The sequence below is a fragment of the Ceratotherium simum genome, chromosome 5, assembly GCF_057802395.1.
Source record: "Ceratotherium simum simum isolate JZ-2026a chromosome 5, ASM5780239v1, whole genome shotgun sequence".
NCBI classification, from domain to species: domain Eukaryota; kingdom Metazoa; phylum Chordata; class Mammalia; order Perissodactyla; family Rhinocerotidae; genus Ceratotherium; species Ceratotherium simum.
This window is the reverse complement of record NC_141904.1, coordinates 22,917,480-22,933,528: the sequence shown is the minus strand read 5'-3', so window position 1 is coordinate 22,933,528 and position 16,049 is coordinate 22,917,480. Positions and strand designations below refer to the sequence as shown.

Below are 16,049 nucleotides of genomic sequence, written 5' to 3'. Positions count from 1 at the left end.
TGGCTCTTTTCCTGCTGTCTCACCATAGGAATGGAAAAGACCTCTCTCTTTCCTTTACCTTTGAAGACCTCTGGGGTGGTTTTTCTTGGTACCTCGATGTTAGAGAGACCCATACACGTCGGTGTGGGATGTCTTCTGGGAAGACAAAGATAAAAAAAGAAGGAAAAAACCTCCTGTACAACTATCAAATAATCAAAGCTGATTCAGTCATCAACTCACATATAAAATAAGTGACCTGATTTACGTTAGGTGTCAATGTGGAGTGACTATAGGAATGTGGCGGGGCAGAGCTGTAGGGGTTGGATGGATCACAGAAAAGTACTGGCAGACGATCACACACGGGTGGTTTTTAGCAGGTGTCCTTTATGAAAACAGACAACAACAAAAGGGGAGAGAGCCGGGAAGAGCACCGCCGCTCATGCTTCCACCCAGTGAGCTGATGCCCCAGAGTGAGCAGGAGGTGGAGGGGCTGAGCTGTCGCTCTCTCAGAGGGTCTCCCCTTCCACGGTGCCTCTCGTGGGGTCAGCATGTGGCCACCCCGAGTGGGTAAGGGGAAGCATTATTCATTAACAGGACCCTGCACTCACCATACAACCCAGCAATCCCACTCCTAGGCGTTACCTAGAGAAATGAAAACTTGTGTCCTCATAAAAACCTCTGCGTGAGTGTTTATAGCCACTTCATTTATAATCAACCCAAACTGGAAACAACCCAAGTGCCCTTCCAAGGGTGAACGGCTAAAACCGGGCCCCTAAATGCAGGCCAGCGGCAACTGGTGCTCGACCCAGGAGGCAGCAAGCTGTGGACATTTTGAGCCAACTTGGGGTATAAGTTACCTGTTGCTTGACAAACCACCCCAAAACTTAGAGGCTTAAAACAGCAACAATAGTGTATTTCGCTCGAGAATCTGCAGTTTTGGCAGCTCTTGGTGGAAACAGCTTGTCCCTGCTCCGCATGGTGTCAGTGGCTTGCCTGAGGCTTCCAAGATGGCTCACCGGCAAGATGGCTGGCAAGTTGGTGCTGGCTGTCAGTTCCTCTCCACATGGGCCTCTCTTTGGGGCTGGTTGGGCTTCCTCATGGAGTGGTGGCCAGGTTCCAAGAGCAGGTGTCTCAAGAGTCAGGCAGTGGATGCTCCCAGTTACTTAGGGCCGGGGTCCAAAATCTGGCACTGTATCCTTCTGCCATATTCTATTGGTCAAGCCGTCACGGAGCCCAGATTCAGGGGAGGTAACATAGACCCCACATCTCCATGGCAGGAGTGTCAAAGGATTTTTGGGCCACATTTAAAAACCGTCACACTTACCATTTACCTTCTGCTGGTTTCTACTAGAAACCTGGACCCCTGAGGGAGACGTGCTTCCACTGAGACACTCCCTGAATGTCTGCGAGAGGGAATGTGCAGCCACACCAGGGCGAGGCATCGTCTGCCTGCATCCAGCAAAGCTGTTGCCTCCACTCATCCCTCTGCCTCCCACCTCTCACTGCTCTTAGAGGCCCATATCCACCCCGTGCCCCAGGCCTCTTGCAGGATTCTATTGTGAGCATGGTCTGGGAACCTTGCGTAGTAAACTGAAGTTTACAAAACTCTACGATAATGTAAGGCACTGTTATATCTTATTTTTCCTCCTTTTTGTAAGCTAGATTTTTCTGACTTGTTAGAGCATAGTGGGGACTGTAATAGATATTTTGGAGTGATGTAAAGTCTTTCCTATTTTGACAAGGGGTGGGGGTTGGTAGAAGAATGCAAGAAGGAACTAAAAGGAACACAGATGTGTCAGCAGCAAGCAAGGTAGGGCCCTCAACAAAAGAGTAAGAGGAAAAAATTCACACTAAGGTTTTGGTGACTAGCAACTGCTTTGTGTGTCTCCCTTCCCAGAGACAGCTGTGCTTTAAAAGCAGTTGCTTAACCAGGGTTGCACACACGTCAAAGAAATGAATCCCTAAAGTTTGAGACCTCAAGGATTCACTCATATTACAGTTTTGCTGTTGGCTGAGACTGTTTGTCTTTTCTGTGTCTGATCACATGGATTATCTGCTAGAGCCTCATCATATCCTGTGAGACAAGCAGGGTGCCGTTTGGGGTGAACTTGGGCAGAGAACTCAAATTTGGGACAGTCTGATTGAAACCTTAAACTCAAAGTTGTGAATTGAGAATTTTTCTAATGCTTCTTGGCACACCTCCACCCCCCGTCCAACCTTTTCTGAGTCTTCCTTATTCATCCTAGTAATCTTCTCCTTTTTACCTGCTGTCAGGGAACTTGTCTTTTTTTTTTCCTTTTGGTGAGAAAGATTGACCCTGAGCTAACATCTGTTGCCAGTCTTCCTCTTTTTGCTGAGGAAGATTGTCGTTGAGCTAACATCTGTGCCCATCGTCCTCTATTTTGCATGTGGGACGCCCACACAGCATGGCTCGATGAGCAGTGTGCAGGTCCACGCCCAGGATCTGAACCTGTGAACCCTGGGCGGCTGAAGCAGAGCGCACGAACTTAACCACTGTGCCACCAGGTCAGCCCCCCAGGGAACCTGTCTTTTATAGAAGAAGTTAAATCATACTAAAGTGTTAGTGGCTACCAGGAGCTTAGTTCGTTACCCTTCCCATGGAGATATTTGTGGTTTCAAAGGAGATGCTGAGATAGGGCGATTTGGATTTCAAAGGAGTGAATCTCTAATGCTAGAACTTACCTCATAGGGTAGCAAGATTGGGAGGAGTTTTGAGGAAGAGGTTTTTTTCCTGGAGGGCCACGAACACTCAGTGCTTTATAGAGAGGTAGACGAGTGAGTGATCGGTGAGCCTCTGGCTTATTTCCAGTTCTGTTATAGTGGTAATAATGCTCATGTCACCACAGTTACCTGTTCCCAGCACTTAGGGGCCCCTCCTGTCCACTTGTCTTCTGCTTTGCCCCAGCAGATGCCAGCTGGCTTGCTTTTTAGCAGTTAAATATACAGCCTCTGTACAAATCAGCTATTAGATCTGCAGAACTACAGAGTATCGTACAAGTAATCAGTTCATGCAGATTGCACATAAATCATGTCTGCTCTGGCCCTTTGGACACTAATGTTCCCTTATTAAGGCATAAGTAAGCCTTCCTGTTCTCATCCATCCTTCCAGACTTTTTTTAATTACTGAGAAGTATAGCCTGACTGTCACTAGACCACCCTCTTCCACCCTCTGACCCCTTCCACACCCTCACTGCTTTTTTGAGGTTCATTTTGTTTTTCTGGAGCTTGCCAAATTGCCATAGGAAGCTGGATACCTAGTGAATGGATTGAGCAAAAGGAAATTCTTATCTCTAAAAGGAAGCGGTCACCGCGTTTCTGTTTATGATATTCTCGGCCAGTTAATATATTTGTGAAATATGTTCTGATGGCAGCACTGGTACCCGGAGAGGGAGGAGGATTGGTCGTGCTCAATGCACCAAAGGAAAATATCTTCCGCTGAAGTCTGGGGAGTGGATAAAAAGCCATTTCGTGAATGTCATTCTGCCTAAATAAACAGAGAACGTTCATTGTTTTTAATTCCCTGGGAAGACTAGAAGCTCAGCCCCCCCTAATATGCACATTTTTTAAACATTTCTCCATTTTCTTTTCAAAGTAGCCACAGATCTTCGCTCTAATAAACGTGGATTTCTGCTTTCAGTTTCTCTGGCCCTGCCAGTAGTATTCAGCCGTTTTCATTTTGGTCTAAAATGACCCTCTAAGTGCATGGAAGCATACTGTTATTCCTGTGGTTTGGTCTGAAAAAGAATAAAAGGGGGACTTGCAGACAAGGCCCATAAAAATACCACCATCTATTTTGAAGATGTTTTATGAATATAAATTCCTGTCTAAATAATTACTGTTGAGGGTAGAAAGGACTTCGGGGTTTGGAACTTGTAACAACAACTTATTATTCTCTCTTAGCAACCACAGCGAAGGTGACATATCTCCTGTTTTTTGTTCCAGATGGGCTGACACCATGATACACCATATTGCTTTTTAGATCCCATTTTTTAATCATGTACACAGATTACAGTGGAACTGAGGCACTCTGAGGTATTATCTTCCTCAGATTAGGGAGGAGAAAAAATCAAATAAAACTGGTATGCTTTTGGTGTCATTTCAGAGTCACAGGATGGCTGGTAATGGTATTGTTACAGAAAGAGAAGCCAGCCTGGGTACTGGGCACAGTTCCTCTGGTGTTCATATATTAAATTATACTCTAGATTTCATGAAGGCTGAGGTCTTTTATGTATTCTTCAGGGAAATTATGGGGTCTTTTATTCTATGGTGTTTAAAAACAAAATCTCAGAGGAAAAAATTCACCACCCCACCCCCGCTCCTTTTTTTTCGCTGGCAGCTGCTGAGATGGGTTGTGGATTGAACAAGTTAGAGAAACGTGATGACAAACGGCCTGGAAATATCTATTCGACTTTGAAGAGGCCTCAGGTGGAAACGAAGATCGACGTGTCCTATGAGTACCGCTTCCTGGAGTTCACCACGCTGAGCGCCGGTGAGTACAGGCGGCCAGTGTCCTGGTAACAGGGGGCCCAGACCCAGCCTCGCGCCACAGCCCTGCCAGGGCACAGTCTTCAGCTGCGGCTGCCCCGTCAGTGCTGGTGGGGCTGACAAAAACATACTGGGGAGGTCGGTGGGGTGGGGGGAACTAGAAAGGGTGGGGGCTGCTTACAGAAATCCAGATTTTTATGTGGAACCTTTCACATTTTAAAAGATAGCAACCAAATAAAATGATAACAAATTAAAACCACGTGTGAGCCAAATAGCAGACGTGGGTGGACTGAATTTGGCCCATGGGCTAGTCAGTTTACAGACCTGTTTCCTAGCCAGCCAGGTGGAAAAGGAAAATTTACCTTATTTCCTCAGATTAATCTGCCCGTCCACCCAGCTTCACCGGCCTGTTGTCCGCCGTCCTTCAAGAGTGCTTGTCCGTCTGGGCTTGGCTTTGTCTCACCTGAGGGTGTTCTGGTCACCTCCCACTACCAGTGTCCCAATGGCCCTGGTGACTGATAGTTAGTTTTGTCATCCCAGAGCATTTGCTGAGCACCGACTGTGTGCAAGAGTATTGGGCCGGTGCTGTGGGGAAGTTGTGTGGCTTGTTTTGGTTTCCTCGAGCTTCTTACCTAGTGGGAGAGAAGACTCACATGTGTGGGGAAAAAACCCTTACCAGGCTATAATTGTAAGTTGGAAAACATGTAAAATATGTTCTTTTTTTTTGGTGAGGAAGATTAGCCCTGAGCTAACATCTGTTGCCAATCCTCTTTTTGCTGAGGAAGATTGGCCTGGGCTAACATCTGCACCCATCTTCCTCTACTTTATATGGGACGCCTGACACAGCATGGCTTGATGAGCGGTGCATAGGTCTGCTCCCAGGATCTGAACCTGCGAACCCTGGGCCGCCGAAGCAGAGCAAGAGAACTTAACCATTACACCACCAGGCCAGCCCCTGTAAAATATGTTTTTGAAAGAAGGGAGCATTCTTTGTTTTAGAGGAGTCCTTGGAAGTTTCGAGCAAAAACCAGACGCTACATAGCTAAGGCATCTTAAGACACTTTCTCCCTGGGTTTCTCGGTATATTTTACGCTTCTGTTGATAGAAAAGAGTGGGAAAAGCCATCATATTTGTGGTTTTGAATGCTGCTCTGCTGTGGAGTAGCTGAGCAAATCAGCAGACCTGTGGCGTCCCCATCCATCAGATGAGCATATGAACGTCCGCCTCGTAGGGCAGCGGTGAAGATTAGAAGAGGGAAGATGCATGAAGCTCTTAGCACCATGTCTGGTGCATAGTAGGGCTGCTAGCATTACTGCCACTCCTGCTCGACTGTTCCTGCTGCGACACCTCCGTGCTGAGGCTCCAACTGCTCCTTGAGCCCTGAGAGAGATGCGCAGCTGGGTGTCTCCTCCAGGTCCCCAAAATGGAACCCAGCATCTTCCTCATCAGATTGCTTCCTGCTGTCGCCCTTGATGAATAATGTCACCACCATCCTCTTAAACAGTCAGACTTGACACCTTTGTCATCTGTGACTGTGCCTTCTCCTCTCCTACAATTTCCATTCCATCACATAAGCCTATTAAAACTACTTCTGAAAATGCTTGTAATATAGCTAATGTAACATGAACAAATCCAAACAAAATTATTTGGAGCATTTGGTCATCCATTACTTGAGCAGTGAATATTTGAGAGACTACAGTGTTCTAGCCATTGTAGAATGATTAAGGAAAAACCAGAGAATATATAGAAAAAAGATTGGAAGGAAATATACCAAGATGTTAAATATTGATTGTCAGGGTACTGACATAATGGAGAGGTTCTTTTTCTCTTTTTTATATTTTTTGCATTGTGGTTTTGTTTCTTCTGTTATTCAGAAGAGTAATTTTTGCTCACAAAACCCCCGTGTTTTCCCACTGCGACATCGCTCATCTGAATTATTTCACTAACCTCCTTATTTGTTTCTCTGCTGCCTTGTGCTCCGGTCATAGTACCCACTTTGTTTTCTGCATTGTGCTTTCTTTGATTGAATTACCTTTTGTTTTCTGATTATAAAATGAACATATGCCCATTATAAAATGTTAGGAAAATACTGGAAAAATCCTAACTAGTCTCCCTGCTTCCACCCTGGTCCCCCTACAGATCTCGTCACTCCTCTGCTCAAAGCCCTGCTGTGGCTCCCCTGCACCCCAAAGGGCACCAGCTTTCCTTTGCCCTCATTCTCCCACTGTTTGTCCTGTGTTTTGCCACTTTGGCCTTGCTGTTTCTCCAACTCCCCAGGCCTCCTCAGGGCTTTTGCACTGCCTGCTCCCCCTGCCTGGAAGCCCTCCCAGATGTACCCTTGGCTCAAACCCTTAACCCCCTTCTCTGTGAAACCTTGCATGACCACCTATTTGAAATTTCTACCTACCCCCGGACTCCCATCCCTTTCCCCTCTTGATTTTCTCCATGGCACTTCTTACCATCTAATGTGCTATATATTTTGCTTATTATTATTTGTTTCCTTGTTTGTTGTCTGCCTTCCTTCATGAGAAGGTAGAAGCCCTTCTAATGAGTGCAGGGTTGTGTCTGTCTTATCCTCTGCTGTACCCTCAGTGCTTACGACAGTGCCTGGCGCTATTGATCATCAGTAAATATTTGTTGAATACTCCATGCATATTTTTGTATCCTGCTTTTTTGCAACTTAGCATTGTATAGTGAGGCATGCACCCTGTCGTTCCATATGTTCCGAAAATATGATTTAATGGCTGTATATCATTTAATCACTCAGCGTACCATAATTTATTCAGCAGTCCCTTTTTATTGGACATTTAAGTTATTTCAGGCTTTGGGCTATTATAAATAATGTTGTGATAAACAATGTTGTACATAAATCTTTGTGTACATTTCTGATTATTTCCTCAGGAATTACTGAGTTGAAACATATAAATGTCAAGACTCTTGATAAATTGCCAAGTTGCCCTCTAGATAGGACGTGTTTACGTAAAACACAAATCCGATCATGCCAAACCCTTTGGCTGGTTCCCCTGGATGAATGAAAGGGAGGTTCCAGCTGGCGCTCAGGGCTTTCCTCAGCTTGGCCTGGCCCTTTGCAGACCCTCCCCACTCATCCCCTGGAGGACCGTGTGCATAGCCTTTGGCCTTGCCTACTGCCCCTCAGAACCCTCCCTTCCAGCTTCTCCCTTCCTTCTGCACAGGGCTGCCCCGCCACTCACTGCTTGCCAGAATTGCACCACCTAAAAGTGTTCCTTCTTGACGTCCATCTCGTCAGAATTAGTCTTTTCTGTTCATCTTTCGGTTCATCTTTCTTGTTCACGCTTTCTAGCTGCGAATAGCGTGTCCTAAATCGTTGGGTTCTAGTAAACCTTTGAAGTAAATGTTGCACACGCTGACTTTTTCCCCTGGCAGCCTCTCAAGTTCTTTTCCAAAAGTTCTAATGAGACCATTCGTTATTGCTCCAGAATGGAGCTAACATTGTGGAAAGCCTACAGTGTGCCAAGTCCTGTGATGGGGCATTATATTCCTGATCTTGTTTTTCCCCTAATTTTTTCAGTTTTGCTGAAGTATAATTTAAGTACACTGCACTGCACATATTTAAAGTGTTTGAACTATGAAACCGTCACCTCATCAACATGCAGAACCTTTCCATCACCTGCAGAATCTCCTCATGTTCCTTTGTAATCCCTCCTTATTTCCAACCCTGTGTCCCCAGACAATCAGTGATCTGCTTTCTGTCCCTGATTTTATTTTCTAGAATTTTCTATAAATGGAATCATATGGTATGTGTTGTTTTGGTCTGCCTTTTTCCACTCCACTTGCTTATTTTAGAGTCATTTCTGTTATTTGGTGTTAGTAGTTCATTCCCATTTTATTGCTGAGTAGTATTCTATTGTATGGATGTATCACAGTGTGGTTTTCTGTTCACCTATGGATGGACATCTGGGTCATTTCCAGTTTTGGGCTATTAGGGATTAGTTTGCTATGAACATTCATCTTTCTGTAGCTTCTTCTGTCATTTTATCCTCCCAGTAACCCAGTGAGGTATATGGGTACACTCATTCCTTCTTGCAGAAGACGAAACGGATGCTCAGAGAGGTTAAGTAACTTTTCTAAAGATGCAGTGCTGGGAAGTGACAGGGGCAGAATTCAAACCTAGATCTCTTGGGCATCAAAGCTCTTGTGCCTTAAAAACTGCAAGGTGTTAGACAAATAGGCATTAACACCAAATAGAACATTCTTGTTAGAAAACTTGTGTTATCATGTAGAGGGGAATGAAAATATTCCTCTTCCATGAGATTTTGGCCATAGATTTTTGAGTAACACTTGATATGATTATTTTTCATAGAGAAGATGTTCATTTGACTCTTCAGGAAATTACAAAGTGAGGAGAGAGTGTTGGCCCTGGTGGCTTAGACAGGAATGGGACCACGTGCACTTTTTAAAAAACCAAGATCGGGGTTAACACTGTTTTGTTTGTCCCTTGCATACAGCTTGTTGCCGTTGTGGATGATATTGGAACATGCAACCTCCCTTTTGTAGGGTTGGTGGAGGCGAAAAGCAGCAGGAATCTCACAGTGAAGCACATAAGCTGCCAAAAATCTCAATTCTGGATGATTTGATTGGTCTTAAATTTTCAATTAACTCTGGTCACCGAGGGGTGAACCTGCCCTCTGATGGGTTTCCGTGCAGACGGAGGCCCATAAAGCATCACAATTTCTGCAGAACGGTGCCTCATTATCCCTTTTGTGCATGCGTTTTACCAGCTTCTCTGTGCCAGGCCACTCTAACACCACTTGAAAGCTACCTGTGTCAGCTCCGTGAGAACTGACTGTTTTATAGTGTTTGGTGCTGGGGACAGTTGACACAGTGAGAGATCTGTGTACTGAGGCCAGTGGCCAGGGCCTGATGCTTGCTTGAACTGTCTAGTTGTGCGCTGTCCAGTATAGGAGCCACTAGCCACACGGATATTTAAATGTAATAACTGATTAAAATGAAATAAAATAAAAAATTCAGTTCCTTCATCATACTAGCCACACTTCAAGTGCTCAATAGCCATGTGTGGCTGGTGGCTACCATGTTGGACAGTGCAGACTGAGTACACTTCCCCCATCACAGAAATTCTATTGGATGGTGCTGCTCCAGTCTGTTTTCAAGGGAGGATAACTCAGTTTCAGGTCAGAATCTGCATCTCCAATTCAGATTAATGTACCATTTTTATCATGAAAGCTTGCCCTTGGGTTCACTGGGGACCACCGATGGCAATTCATTGATTTCATAGGTATTTGCCCAATGTCAACCTTGGCCCAGAAGTTGTGTCCTGGGGACATGTGGGTGAACCAGACAGCAGGTGTTCCTGGTTGTCTTAGTCAGCTCTGGCTGCCATAACAAAATGTTCCAAACTGGGTGGCTTAACCTGACATTTATTTTCTCACAGTTCTGGAGGCTGAGAGTCTGAGATCAGGGGCCAGCATTCTTGGGTTCTGGTGAGAGCTCTCTTCCTGGCCTACACATGGCTGCCTTCTTGCTGTTTCCTCACATGGTGGAGAGAGAGACAGAGAGCTCTCTCTCTCGTCTCTTCTTTTTTTATTTATTTATTTTTATTTTTTTATAATTTTTATTTATTTATTTTTTTCCCCCAAAGCCCCAGTAGATAGTTGTATGTCATAGCTGCACATCTTCCTAGTTGCTGTATGTGGGACACAGCCTCAGCATGGCCAGAGAAGCGGTGCATCGGTGCGCGCCCGGGATCCGAACCTGGGCCGCCAGCAGCAGAGTGAGCACACTTAACCGCTAAGCCACGGGCCGGCCCTCTCTTGTCTCTTCTTATAAAGACATTAATCCTATTGGATTAGGGCCCCACCCTTATGACCTCATTTAACCTTAATTACTTCCTAACTTCAAATACAGTCACATTGGGGATTAGAGCTTCGACATTTGAATTTTGAAGGGACACAGTTCAGTCCAGAGCACCGGTCCACTAGTCTAAATTGGTTCGAAATCTCCTACAGATGAAGAACCAGGTGATTGTAGTACTTGAGGCTAGAGTGACAGTGATAGAGGGTATGTGGTAGCTCCAGTCTTGCTGGAAGGGTGTGTGTCAAGGAAGGCTTGAGATCTGCAGGTAGATTTGGAGTTAGCCAGGCGAAGAATGAGCAGAGGAAGAGGGTAGAAGGAGATGATCTTTTTAGGCAAAGCGGACAATCTATGGGATGGACCGGAACCAGGAGGCACATTGCATATATAGGAAGCTGTAGGCAGTTCAGTTTGGTTGGGATGTGGCCTTTGGGAGAAATTAGTGGGGACCAGATGACTAAAGGTCTTAGGTCTTGGACTAAGGAGTCTAGGCTCTCTCAAGAGCACTGAAGGTTTTTAAGATGGGGAGAGGGTGGGTGACATAATCTAATTCACATTCTGGGAAGACCGCCCTGGATTTAGAATGAAGAAGGATGGAAGGGGTAAAACTGGGGGAGAGGAAACCCTTTGGAAGCCATTGCAGTCATCAAGCAAGGGGTGAAGGTGGCCTCAGCTGAGAGAGTGGCAGTGGGGACAAGAGAAGTGGGTGGGGTCGAGAGATTAGGAGGTGGTCCCTGGGACTGACTGGCAGGTGAGCAAGGGCGGGAAGTAGAGGAGGAGGTGGGGTCGCTGAGCACCTGGATGGATGGCAGGAGGACCACACAGCTGGATGCTCTGATTCTGCGTTGAAGCATTTTCAAATCATGCTCTCACTCGATCATCCAAGGAGCCCTGAGAGCTAGAGGGAAGGTATTACTTTTCTCTTTTTTTCCCAGATGAGGAAATTGCCTTGAAAGGTAGTAAATAGTAAGTGAGACCAGAATCCAGTGTCTTAACTCTCTTCACACAGGATTTTTCTACTGCAGGTGAAAGAGCTCAGTGCCAACCTGGCAGGCCTCCTGAATGGTGTCTCAGTGTATCTGTTTAAATAACTTTATTGAGGTATAACTTATGTACAATAAAATACGCGCATATTAAGTGTCTGGCTTGATGAGTTTTGGTAAGTGTAAACACCTGTGTAGCTACCACCACACTCAAGATAAAGAACTTTTCCATCACCCCGGAAATCATGCTTCCCCCTGGGGGAAATCATCATCCCCCACCCCTTCCCCAGACAGCTGCTGATCTGCTTTCCATCCCTGTAGATTAGTTTTGCTTCCTTTAGAACAACACAGGAATGGAATCATACAATATGTATTGTCTTGTCTGACTTCTTAACTCAGCATAACGCTTTTGTGATTCATCCATGCTGTTCTGTTGTATGAATCAGGAGCTCATTCCTTTTTTGTTTCTGAGTAATATTCCATTGTTTGGATGTGCCATGATTTGTTTAATCATTCTTTTCTTGAGCGTGTGGGCTATTTCCAGTTTGGGGCTTTGATGAAAAAAGCTGTTATGAACACTTGTGAACAAGTCTCGTCTGGATGTGTGTTTTCGTTTCTGTTGGGTATATATGCAGGAGTCACATTGCTGGGTTGTTTGGTAAATGCACGTTCACCTTTATAAGACACTGCCAAGGGCCCCCCCCCCACCCCGCACCGTGGCGCAAGCGGTTAAGTGCATGAGCTCCACTGCGGCGGCCTGGGGTTTGCTGGTTTGGATCCCGGGTGCGCACCAACGCACCGCTTGGCAAGCCATGCTGTGGTGGCGTCCCATATAAAGTGGAGGAAGATGGGCACGGCTGTTAGCCCAGGGCCAGTCTTCCTCAGCAATAAAAGAGGAGGATTGGCAGATGTTAGCACAGGGCTGATCTTCCTCACAAAATAAAAAACAAAAAACTGCCCAACTGTTTTCCAGAGTTGTTGTACCATTTTACATTTCCAACAACAATGTATGAGGATTAGTAGCTTCATTTTTTAAAGGTAATAATTAGAGCTACTATTTATTCAGCACCTAGTGTTGTGTTAATCAATTTTAAACAAACTACCAACAATCTAATGAGGTGGCTAGAGTTACCTCCATGGTATAAAAGAATAAATTGAGATCTTGAGTTTGGAGAGTTTGTAAAAGTCACTTGCTTTAGGCCGCCAAGCGGTTGGATGTTTGCAGCTCATCCCGTCCATCATCTTCCTAACCAGTGGAGCCTGCATGTTGGGCTCTCTTGGTTCCTGAATCTGCTGCAGGCTGTGGTGGGTTTAAACTAAATTAAGAGTTTCAACATGAAAAAGTTGAAAAGCAACTCATGTTCCGTTGCATGTCCTCTGCAACTTGTCTTCTGTTTCTCCTCTTACATTCTTGCTTATCAAACGTTTCCATGACACACATTACAATTTCTAGGACCGGTTCGCATTGCCACATTTTTAAAATTCCCATCTTTGTGGTATTCCTCTCTAAGGGGTCTTTAAGAGCTGACCTTTGGGATTTTTTCTTCGACATTGTGCTGACCAGGCTCATACTTGGATTTTGGCTGCCAGCATTTTAGCCTTAGCTCTGTATATAAATTTTGGGTGGTCATGATAACGACACAGGATGACATTCATTATTTAAAACATGCATATTGTGCAATGAACCATTTAAGGGTCCAGTTTTTATTTAACTTCCAGTCTGGGTAACCTTAGCCCTAAACACAACTGCAGAAACAGCTGATAATCATTGTCTGTTTAAGTTGTCCTTTTAATCTCTCTTCACAACCAGGAAAAAGACTAATCTAAAAAGATGGATCACAATTTACATTCAGGTCTAAAAATGAACAGATTAAAGTGTTTTGGGGCTAAGAGCTTGGGTGCCTAATGGCTGATTATAAATCCTGGTACTGTTAGCCTGTCTGATTTCATGCGTCGTGGAGAGAGGTGATAAGCAAGTTCTAAGATATCATTCAAAATAATTCTAACCTCCAGAGGAAGACTATAAGCCTTTGGAACTAATCATTTCCTTAACATAGTGGTTCTGCAACTTGAGGGTGAATCAGAATCACCCCAGGGCTCCTTAAACCAGAATCGCAGGCCTCAGCCCCAGAGTTTCTGATTCGTTAGGTCTGGGCAAGGCCTGAGAATTTGCGTTTGTAACAAGTTCCCGGGAGACGCTGATACTGCTGGTCTGGGGACCACACTTTGAGAACCTTTGAAGACCAGGTGGAGTACAAATTTCTTTTATCTGAGTGGAGATGGCAGAAAAAAATGATACTAGTGTGATTTTTTTTAACTATAAAATGCACTAAATACTTACATACCTAACTATGTATTGTGACCAACTCGTGATTTATTTCCTTGAAGTAGCTTGTAACATATTTGGAAGGACAGGCCATACTCCTAAAACAAAAACAATACCAGTTGACATAAAGATTCTCAAACGTTGCTTAAAAAATTCCCATGCCCAGGCTGCACCCCAGAGCAATTGAGTCAATCTTGAGCAAAGAACCCAGACAGCAGTATTTTTTGAAACTACAAGTGATGCCAGTAACGCAGCCGTGGTTGAGAACAAGTGAGCAGGCATTTGTGAAGTGCCAGGTTGTTGGTATAAGCATGGGTACCCCAAGTTGGCTCAGCTCTGCTGAGATTTTGTTGCCCTGCAGCCCTCGGGGCTGTTTGAATCTCCTGCAGGTGGCCTCCAGTTCCCCGAAGCCTGGTTTCTTTCCCCAGAGTGCTGAGCAAATGTGTGACATGGTATAGATTGGGAAGGCCTGATACAAACAGTTGTTCTCAAACTTGAGCGACATCAGAATCACCTGGTGGGCTGAGATTGCTGAGGCCCTACTCCTAGAATTTGTCATTCTGTAGGTCTGGGGTGGGGCCCAAGATTTTGCATTTCTAGCAAGTTCCTAGGTAATGCAGCTGTTTGCTGTTACTAGTCTGGGGACCACATTGAAAACCACTGGGCTAGACCATGGGCAGTAAATTCCCCCCAGCATCCAAAAATGTCCTCTTTACCTGAGTCCTCCATGTCTCAGTTGTAACTGAAACCCAGCTGTCCCGAGTGGGCACCCCACCTCCCTGGGGCTCCCTAAAACCTTAAATGGCTGTCCATCAGAAAAGCCAACACTTCTCTCACTGGCTTCCTCCCATCTGTCGTTACCCTCCTCTCCCAACAGTCATCCCAGGAACCTACTCGCTGTCCCTGAAATGGAACCACACATTCCGGCGCCTCTGCTTTTGCATGTACTGCTCCCCGTGTGGAGTGCTGCCCCCCACCCCCCACCCCCAGGCTAATCTGGGTCCTGTTTCTCCTCAAGGTCCAGGAAAAGCTTTGCCTCCTCCAGGCTCTCATCCCTGGGAGCCCAGCCCTTGGGGGTGACCGACCACTGTGGGGGGGGGACAGTGGAAGACACAGTAGGGAGGATGGATTTGGGGCTGAGAGGCTGCGTGGATGGGAATGAGTGTGTGCAAACAGATTTCTGAGCTTAGCTGAAGGAAGAGGTGTGAGAGGTGGGTTAGGGAACAGTTTCTTGCTGGCTAACAGGTTTATAGCTGGTGGTCAGGGGTCTGTAGACAGCCCCTTCCTGGCTCAGGGGTCTTGGCTAGTGAATGTCTGTGCCCTTCCCACTTGTCCAGGGCAAGGGGGCATAGCCCGGCTCGGGGGGCAGTCAGAACTATGGCTCTGGCCAGCACACACAGGCATAGTGGGGGCCCACTTACACCCCCAACATCTGGATAGACCTTTATCTTCTTGACTCATCACACTTAGCTCCAACCACTCCACTTGAGAAGCTGGCCTGTAGGCTGTGGTCCGGCCTCCTCCTTGCTCTTTTCTGGAAGCCTTTGCCTCAATGAGGTCTCTGCCACCTCTGTTCCCTGCACCCCTTTTCTACTGCTTGCCTCGCCCTTGCCTGTCTGACCAGGCCCCATAGAAATGACCTAGAGCTGACAACCTAGAGCAAGTGTTAGTGGATTGAGCTTGAGTCTGTGATGCATCAGGGAGTTGGCTAGGAGTGACACCTGGCTGCAGGTGCCTGCAGGTGTGTGTCCCCCTTTCCAGGGAAGCCCCACATAGGCTTGCATAGCTATGGAAAGAAGGAAAAGAATTGGGGGAGGGGGTGGTTATTTGCATTACAGGAGGATTCTTGGTTTAAAGTGGGTTTCACCATGGGGATTCCTTTAGATGGATCCTCAAGTGCCCTGAAGTGTTTGTTTTGCCATCATAATGAGTTATTTATTATCGCTCTCTAAATACAATACCTGCAGCTTTAGAACATAACAAATTCGTCTATAACGTTTGCAGCTCTTCAGCAGAATTGAACGTAAAGTCACTGATGTTGATGGTATTTTTTTTCAGGTAGAACAAAGAAACCACCAACCTTGAAACCAATGTCAGAAGCCATGAAGGAGGGGAGGTGGACGGATAGAAGGGAGGCCCAAAGCAGCCTTGATGTTACAGCATAAGGCAGGATGTCCCCTGGTCTGAGTTGGGGGATGACTTTTTACATCCCTCAAACTTGAACTCATCCCTGAGGGAGGGTCCTCCTGCTGCAGCCCTGAATCTTAATGGCAGAAAGGCTGTTCTGCTTCTGTGTCCTCTCTTGGCTTGCTGAGGATCCCTGCAAAGGACGAGGTGTGAAGGGAGCAGCAGTCTTGGATGTTGATGATATTATTATTATTGTAACAGTAACAAGAATAATAACA

At 45.8% G+C, this 16,049-nt stretch overlaps 1 protein-coding gene across 2 annotated transcripts in view; it reads left to right on the top strand.

Moving 5' to 3' along the window:
• The window catches only part of RFTN1 (raftlin, lipid raft linker 1), a 200,644-nt gene that overhangs the window by 12,430 nt on the left and 172,165 nt on the right, over nucleotides 1-16,049 (top strand). Inside the window, exons 2-3 of one of the 2 annotated variants that reach the window (XM_087430595.1) lie at nucleotides 1,331-1,596; nucleotides 4,337-4,489. In XM_087430595.1, coding sequence (XP_087286721.1) covers nucleotides 4,345-4,489 — 145 coding nt within the window. In that variant the 5' untranslated portion in view covers nucleotides 1,331-1,596; nucleotides 4,337-4,344. The remainder of the gene's footprint in view (nucleotides 1-1,330; nucleotides 1,597-4,336; nucleotides 4,490-16,049) is intronic. The other variant, XM_004419947.3, reaches the window with a different exon arrangement.